Source organism: Myotis brandtii, unplaced genomic scaffold, assembly GCF_000412655.1.
Source record: "Myotis brandtii unplaced genomic scaffold, ASM41265v1 scaffold294, whole genome shotgun sequence".
Lineage (NCBI taxonomy): Eukaryota > Metazoa > Chordata > Mammalia > Chiroptera > Vespertilionidae > Myotis > Myotis brandtii.
Window position 1 is genome coordinate 517,477 of NW_005361238.1, and position 7,497 is coordinate 524,973.

Consider the following 7,497-nt stretch of genomic DNA (forward strand, 5'->3'; position numbering starts at 1 on the left):
GAGCCACCCTTTCCTTCCCACCTGGCGTCCCCACCCCCGCACCAGTGTCTCAGCGGCCACCCCCGCCTGGCCCTCCTCCGCGGTGTTCGGTCCCTGGCTGTCCGCACCCGCGCCGCTACGCCTGCTCCCGCACAGGCCAGGCACTCTGCAGCCTGCAGTGCTACCGCATCAACCTGCAGATGCGCCTGGGGAGACCCGAAGGCCCCGGGTCCCCCCTTTTGGCTACTTAAGGCCCGTAACCAGGACTCTGTACCCTCTCCCCTGCCCGATCCAGTGTCTTCCTTATTAAATGTTATCCGGTGCCTCGACTTGTACCGAGTTTACAGAATTGAGTGTATGGGGTATGGGAAGCCAATTCCCTGTCCACACATACTGCCCCCATCAGAGCTGCGCTCACGCCTCGAAAACGTCCGTCAAGCCCGGGCACAGGAAGGCTGGCCGCTGGCGCTCAGACTCCGCCGACTTGGGGGACTCCCATCTCTTCCAGCGGGATTACCTGGCGTGAGCGGGCATTTGGCGTCATTCCAGGAAACAGGACTCAAGCCAATCAGAGGGAAGCTTGCTCTCCTGGACGGCAGTTCATTGGTTGACAACTTGAAGCCTGTTCTGTTGTCCACGTTGGCTATTGTCGCTGTCAGTCAGGGCCGTGGGTCGAACCTTACCCCACTCTTTGTCTGGGAGAGCGCTTGTTGTCTGGGAGAGTGGCAGGGGCGCTGCTGTGGATTGGTCACCAGCAAAAGCCTCCGATCCGACCCTATTGGCCCGTTCGCCGGAGGGCGATGCTGATTGGTAGGACGGAGCAACCTGGCTCCTAGTTGGCAGAGCTCTCCCCGGATGGGAGCTCCGGCCGCGGAGTGATGGTGGCGGCAGCGGAGATGGGCCGGGCAGGGACCATGGCGGTGGCGGCAGAGGTGGCAGGGGCGGGGCGGCTGGCAGTAGAGGAGGCTGTAGTCTTCAGGGGGCTGTAGGTGGAGGCATGGCTCGGGCCAGCAGCGGGAACGGCAGCGAGGAGGCCTGGGGGGCACTTCGGGTGCCGCAACAGCAGGTATCCCATCAGCTCCAAAAGCATAGCCCGATAGCCATCTATTTCCCTTTCCCCTTTTCTGTCCCTTTCTTTTGGGGGGGTTGGGTAGGAACTCACGGAGCCAAAGGTATTGTGAAGTTCCTAAATATGTCCCTTTCATTCTTTGTTTAAACTTCGTAACGTAGATGCAGTTGACTTTGCCTGCAGCCTCATAGACCCATCCCATGGCTGCAGTGGGAGCTTACAGTGACTCTCCAGTGACCAGAGGCATAGTGAGGCCCCAGGGAGGCTCCCTGTCTTGCAACAGTTATTTGTGTTGCTTTTCTGTGTGCCTATTGTCACAACAGAGCCCAATAGCGTCTTCTCTTGAGGGAGCAATTTGGAGAAGAGCTGGAACCCAGACTCGCGCCCTGGATGCCATCCTTTATCATCCACAGCAATCCCACCTAGTTGGGAGCACTGCTCTGGGTCTCACACTGTCCCTCCTCTATCCTAGGAAGTCTGAGACTCAGGGGTGGAAAGGTCCACCTTGGGGATGGGGAATGGCAGACCATGGGGGACGATGAAAGCGTCTTAGCGTTGGAAATTACTTTAAACCCTTTACCCACTGTCTGAGATTTTGAGATTGCTCTATCTTCTGGCTTCTGCCCAAACACCCTGTTAACAGAAAATGCCCTGGGGCCAGTCTATATGCAGAGCTGAAATCTGCCTCTGTGTTCACATCTTCATCTTGTTCTCCAGGCTGATTTTTGCTATTCCAAATCCTCTTCCATGTTGACAGCCCTTCAGACATTTGAACACTAATCTCAGCATCACTCTTGCCTCCTCATAGATCTGTGCTCCACTTGGTTCACAGGGTGGGCTTGTGGATGTGCATGCAGGGGCTGGGTGTGGGGGTGAACAGTGCCTTGGGCTAGAATCTCCCTTGGTGCCAAGTGCCTCCTTGCTCCCAGCTTCGAGAGGTTTGCCCAGGAGTGAACAACCAGCCCTACCTCTGTGAGAGTGGCCACTGCTGCGGGGAGACTGGCTGCTGCACCTACTACTATGAGCTCTGGTGTGAGTCTCTATGGGGGCTGTTCTCGGGTCCTTCTGCCCACCCTCCCTTGGACCTCAGAATTCTAGCCTTCAAGGACCCTTCTTTGCATGGGAGGTATCTGAGACTCTTCCTCTTCACCCCCCTGCAGGGTTCTGGCTGCTCTGGACTGTCCTCATCCTCTTTAGCTGCTGTTGCGCCTTCCGTCATCGACGAGCTAAACTCCGGCTGCAGCAACAGCAGCGGCAGCGTGAGATCAACTTGTTGGCCTACCACGGGGCATGCCATGGGGCTGGCCCTGTTCCTGCCAGTTCACTGCTTGACCTTCGTGAGTGACTTGAGGCTCTGGGCTCACTACCAGTGGCTCCTCCCCAATGAGGACCCTGAATTATCCCCACATTTTGTTTTCAGACATTTCAAAGCACACTTTTCCCTAACAGTAAAGAGACCACCACCTCATCCCTGGTTGCCTTCAACCAACTATGCCATTCTTTCCTGCAGGCCTCCTCAGCGCCTTCAAACCCCCAGCCTATGAGGATGTGGTTCACCGCCCGGGCACACCACCACCTCCTTACACTGCGGTCCCAGGCTGCCCCTTGACTGCTTCCAGGGAATGTACCTGCTGCTCCTCCACTTCTAGCTGCCCTGCCCACTTCGAGGGAACAAATGTGGAAGGTGTTTCCTCCCACCAGAGTGCCCCCCCTCATCAGGAGGGTGAGCCTGGGGCAGGGGTGAGCCCTGCCCCCACACCCCCCTCTTGCCGCTATCGCCGCCTGACTGGTGACTCTGGCATCGAGCTGTGCCCTTGTCCTGACTCCAGTGAGGGTGAGCCAGTCAAGGAGGCTAAGGCTAGTGCTATTCAGCCAGATCTGGGGGACTGTCCCCCGTGTACACTGTCCCTAGACCCCATACCCCAAGTTTCTTCTATGGGGCTGGCTACCAGTGAAGGGGGCATCCCATAAGCAGTTTTAGGAGGATGGGTTGGTTGCTTGCCCACTAGAAACAGCCCTGGTTCCAACTCCTGGAGTTCTCGGCCTCTCCCTGCCTTCCTAGAATCTGCCTGAAAGGGCTGGAGTCCTGGGACAGGGGCCATGTTTGGGGGACTGTGCTAGCTCTACCCCCAGTGACATACACAGGAGCCTTTGATCTCATTAAAGAGATGTGAACCAGCTGCTTGTGGACTTGGGTGGTCTAGTGCTCAACTCACTTCATTGTACCTGCATGGACTTGGAGGGGACAGGTAATGGCCACCTTTCCTAGCTTCCCTGAAGGATAGGAGGCAGCCCTAAGGCCTGGACTGAGCTAAGACCTCTTGGTCAGGCAAAGCTGGCAAATACAATAATTTGGCATGGTTTCCCAATTTATTTAGAAAAATAGACTCTGAATTCACATTCACCCCTGGGTTGTGTGGGATGATAATGAGGAGACACCTGAGATGAGGGTTTGGAGCACTGGTATCTGAGGGTTGGGGGCGGAAGTTAGAGACCTGGTCCCTCTAGTCCAGAGTGGTACAGGGACCTCACTCCCCTCCCATACTCTCCCTTTAGTAGTCTTCAGCCATGGCCAGTAGAACAAGGCTGGTCCAACCCTGGAAAGGGCGGCAGCCCATGCCCCGCCCATCCCGGTCACTGTACTGCTCCCACAGGAAACCTGTGGCCTGATACTGCCTCAACACATTGCCCACCACATTGGCACGGAGCTCACTGTGGAGCTTGGCAGCACGGGCTTGGTGAGGACCCTTGAGATGCCCATAGTGGTGGAGTGCCCCTAAGGCCAGGTAGTTGACATTGAGCCACACAGCTCCTCGCCAGTAGGGAGGATCATGCTCTGAATTGCGCTGGCCATAAAAGGGGCTGGAGGCTGCAAGGGAGCGTAAACCAAAGGGGCTCCAGAGATGGCGACTGTCAGCTAGAACATCCAGCAGTGGCCCAAGGCGGGATGAGTGGGGGTCCAGCAGCCGCAGCAACAAGGGGAAAAGACTGACATAGCCCAAGGCATCCACATACTGCAAGCGAGGGTGGGGCCGGCCCACCACCCGAACCAGCCCATGAGGGGGACGAGGCTTCAGATGCACTGCTTTTGTGTGGTTCCCAAAGTCTGCAAAAACTCCTAGCTCTGGGGCCCAGTGTAACTCATCCAGGATCTCCTCTGCCCCCAGTGAGGCAGCTAGCGGGCCCAGCTCTGCAACTGCCTCAGCCTCTCCCAGCTGCTCTGCTAGCTGCACCAGCACACGGGCCCCCAGTGCCACCCAGCACCGCAGGTCCAGGTGCCGTTCAGTGGCTGAAGGGTGCGAAGCACGGGGATAATCATCCAGCCCTGAAGGCAGTGTCTTGGGATTCAATAGGGTTGGCAAGGCCGAGTCCCGACCCCGCCAGCGGTAAGACAGTGGCACTGGCCCTGCCTGGCTCTGATGAAGCCAAGAGAACCAGGCATGCAGGCGGGGGAAGGCCCTGCGGAGGAAGGCTAAGTCGGCAGGATCGTTACCCTCCAGCATGTGGGCTACAGGCAAAAGCAGGGTTGGGGGGTTGGCATGGGCTGCCCGTTGCACCAGGAATTCTGGGGGTACCCGGACTCGAGCCTCATCCCCCAGCACCTGCTCCCGCCCAATCCACCCATCAGCATTGAGTAGCCCCAGCCAGTGGCCTAGGGCCTCCCGGGTGAGGCGGGGATCCCATCGCTGGACCAGTAGCTGGTGAAAGCCCTCATCCCAGAGAAAGCCTCGTGGGAAGAATGACCGGGAGGGCACTGCTGTGAAAAGAGGGACAGGTGGAAAGAGGGCCGGGGCCACCTTCTGCTCAGATCCCTCCACCTTCATGTCTGGCAACACAAGACCCTGCCCATAGAAGTAGCCAATCCCACCAAGGAGACCGCTGAGGGCAGCCTGACCCAAAGCTTGCTCCTCAGGGCTCAAGCCCTTCTTCTGTAACTGGAAGGTCTTCTCAAAGCGCTCTCTAAAGGCTTCAGCATGGCTCTCCAGGGCCTGGGTCAGCAGGCTGCCTGCCAGCTGCCCCAGGGCTTGGTTTCCTCCCGCCTGGGCACTGCCAGATTCAAACACCAGCTCCACAGAAAAGGGGACTTTCACTGTCACCTGTTGTATCAGGAACTGCCCTTGTCCCTGTCCTTGCCCACTCGGGCCTCTGTCCTCCCACTTCAGAGATCCTGGCAAGCCAAGGTAGCGTTCAGGGGAAGCCCCTGGGGGCCGATGCTGAAACCAGCCATTTAGGCGACTCTTCACCATCTCTGTCAGCAAGGGAAGTCCTGGGTTGGAGGACCAGAAGACATTGTAGCTTGAAGGGAAGAAGACAAATAGGAAATATTATTCAGAAGGGGAGAAGTAGAAGGGATTATAAAGAAATATGAGGTGATCAGGAGTTAGGATGGCAAGGTCTTGACAAAGTAGGGGGCATGGAGTCTGGTGTGAAGGGAAATAACGGGTGGAAAGAGGGCAGAGTAGAAGAGATGGAAACCAAGCTAAGTTAGCATCCCTACCACCCCTACCACCACCCCCACACTCTCCCCCCACCCCAGTTACCTGCCATACTTGGGAGTAGTATTCCCTGGACTGGTTGGTGCCAGAAGTGTAAAACGGAAGTCACCAAGTTCACTGGAGTGCCCACTGATGAACTTCAACTGCCCCTTAGCCTCAACCTCTGGCACTAGGACTTCCTTGCCATCTGTCACCACATAGAAGAACAGGGACACCAAAGGGAGGGCAGAGGTACCTGAGGCCTAGATGACCAAGGAGGACAGAAAAAACATTGCATTAGATTTACATTCTCTCTTGAGAATCACACTTAGTGAGGAAAGGGGCACCAGGTCAGAGCAACATGAGAAACAACATATACAGTGGAACCTTGGTTCTCGAACTTAATTCGTTCCAGAAGGCTGTTCAAAAAGCGATTTGTTGGAAAACCGAATCATTTTACCCAGTAGAAATCATGTAAATGGAATTAATCCATTCCAGACCCCCAAAGACCCCGTTTTAACCTTTCTTATATACAGCACATGTCTAATGTACTGAGTAATACATAAGCAAACACTTCTTTTCTCAAAGTTACCCCCTACCAGCCTTAAATGAATCACTTTTAGCATTCAGTCCAGGGATGTCTCTCAGGTCAGCATACAGCATCTTTGTTCATATATCACCACCTCCGAAAATGGCTGTCACTGGCTAACTGCTTTTCCTTTATCTAAATCAACAGTTTTTCTACCTCTTCAATTGCCTATGATCATTGTTTCTTTCACACCCTTAGCAACATTAGCACTCTTGATGGTCTCTATGTTTTAAAATTGTGCTAATCGTTAATTTCACCAGCTACAAAAGCATTCTCTCCTTTGTTGCCTGAGAGACGCATTTGTCACGCTGAGGTATCAGCACGAGAGGGTTGTCAGGTCCAAAACAAAAGTTTGGTTTGACAACCAAGACATTTTTTTCTGTGAACAACTTGGTTGAGAACCGAATTGTTGGAGATGGAAGTTGTTGGAGAAACGAGGTTTGACTTATCTGGCAGTGTTGAGGGTCAACACCCAGTGGGGTGAGTTCAAGATCCCTGCGCAGAGTTCTCTGGGAAATAATGAGTATTTCTGTGCCATGTATTATGCTGAGAACTCTACATATTATTTCCTTGAATTCTTACAACCCTGTGTTAGGTGCTATTTTTATCTCCATTTCACAGAAAGGAAACCAAGGCTTAGGAATTGTAAATACAGGTGGTCTTACAGGCAAGTGTTTCAGGCAGGCAACCAGATCCAAACCAGATGGCCAGACCCAGCTCCAGCTGTCACCCCCCACTTCGTACTGCACTGCTGGCAGCCAAGGAAGAATGGAGGGAGTCTGGGCTGGGGAAGGGTGCCCTGAGGCCCTGACCTGAGGCTCTACAGTCACTCTCCAGCTCCAGTCCCCTCCGTGCTGACCCCCGGGTCTCTTGACGAATTCAGTGGTGAGCCTTAAGGCCCCATCCTGGATGTGTTGCCGCCCGAAGGAGAGGCCGTCGTGGAACTCCCAGCCATAGGGACCCACGCCGTCCCCCTGCTCACACGTGTGCCTGAGCTTAGGGGTGGTGCCATGTTGTGCCCACATCAGTCCTGGGGGTAGAATGGCCACGTAAGTCAGAGAGCAGCGCCCCTGTCCCTCTGTGTCTACGAGGACTGCAGGGTCATCCCTCCTCGGAACTCTCCTGATCCGCTCCTCCCCACCCTTGCTCTGGAGGAAAGCTGGGGCGCCCAGATGAAGACTCCGCTTGCCTGCCCGCCGGGGCCCGGTTACCGGTGAGGAGGGGCTGCGGGCTGCGGGTCTTCATGCCGAAGTAGACGTGAGGGCGGTAGGTGCCCCAGAAGAGGTCGGGGGTCACGGCGGGGCTAGAAGAGTCGGGAGGCAGCGCCGGGGGCGCGGAGTGCAGCGTGACCGCCCGCCACGCACGGTGCCACGCCAGCAGCCAGC

The 7,497-nt window shown here is 55.8% G+C and overlaps 3 protein-coding genes across 3 annotated transcripts in view; 2 read left to right on the plus strand and 1 right to left on the minus strand.

Annotated features, from left to right (window-relative positions):
- The window catches only part of INO80B (INO80 complex subunit B), a 2,485-nt gene extending 2,177 nt beyond the window's left edge, over nucleotides 1–308 (plus strand). The window contains exon 6 of the mRNA XM_014542244.1: nucleotides 12–308. Within this exon, the coding sequence (XP_014397730.1) occupies nucleotides 12–230 (219 nt within the window). The 3' untranslated portion in view covers nucleotides 231–308. The remainder of the gene's footprint in view (nucleotides 1–11) is intronic.
- A 115-nt stretch (nucleotides 309–423) lies between these two features.
- Nucleotides 424–3,238, plus strand: WBP1 (WW domain binding protein 1). The gene is made up of 4 exons (XM_005869451.2): nucleotides 424–1,045; nucleotides 1,978–2,080; nucleotides 2,209–2,385; nucleotides 2,559–3,238. Exons 1-4 carry the CDS (start codon nucleotides 977–979, stop codon nucleotides 3,017–3,019), a joined length of 810 nt encoding a protein of 269 aa, XP_005869513.1. The 5' UTR covers nucleotides 424–976; the 3' UTR covers nucleotides 3,020–3,238.
- A 161-nt stretch (nucleotides 3,239–3,399) lies between these two features.
- Nucleotides 3,400–7,491, minus strand: MOGS (mannosyl-oligosaccharide glucosidase). Its single transcript, XM_005869450.2, has 4 exons — nucleotides 7,324–7,491; nucleotides 6,925–7,142; nucleotides 5,590–5,786; nucleotides 3,400–5,344 (listed from the first exon to the last, which is right to left on the minus strand). Exons 1-4 carry the CDS (start codon nucleotides 7,355–7,357, stop codon nucleotides 3,601–3,603), a joined length of 2,193 nt encoding a protein of 730 aa, XP_005869512.1. The 5' UTR covers nucleotides 7,358–7,491; the 3' UTR covers nucleotides 3,400–3,600.
- Between the last annotated feature and the right edge of the window lie 6 nt (nucleotides 7,492–7,497).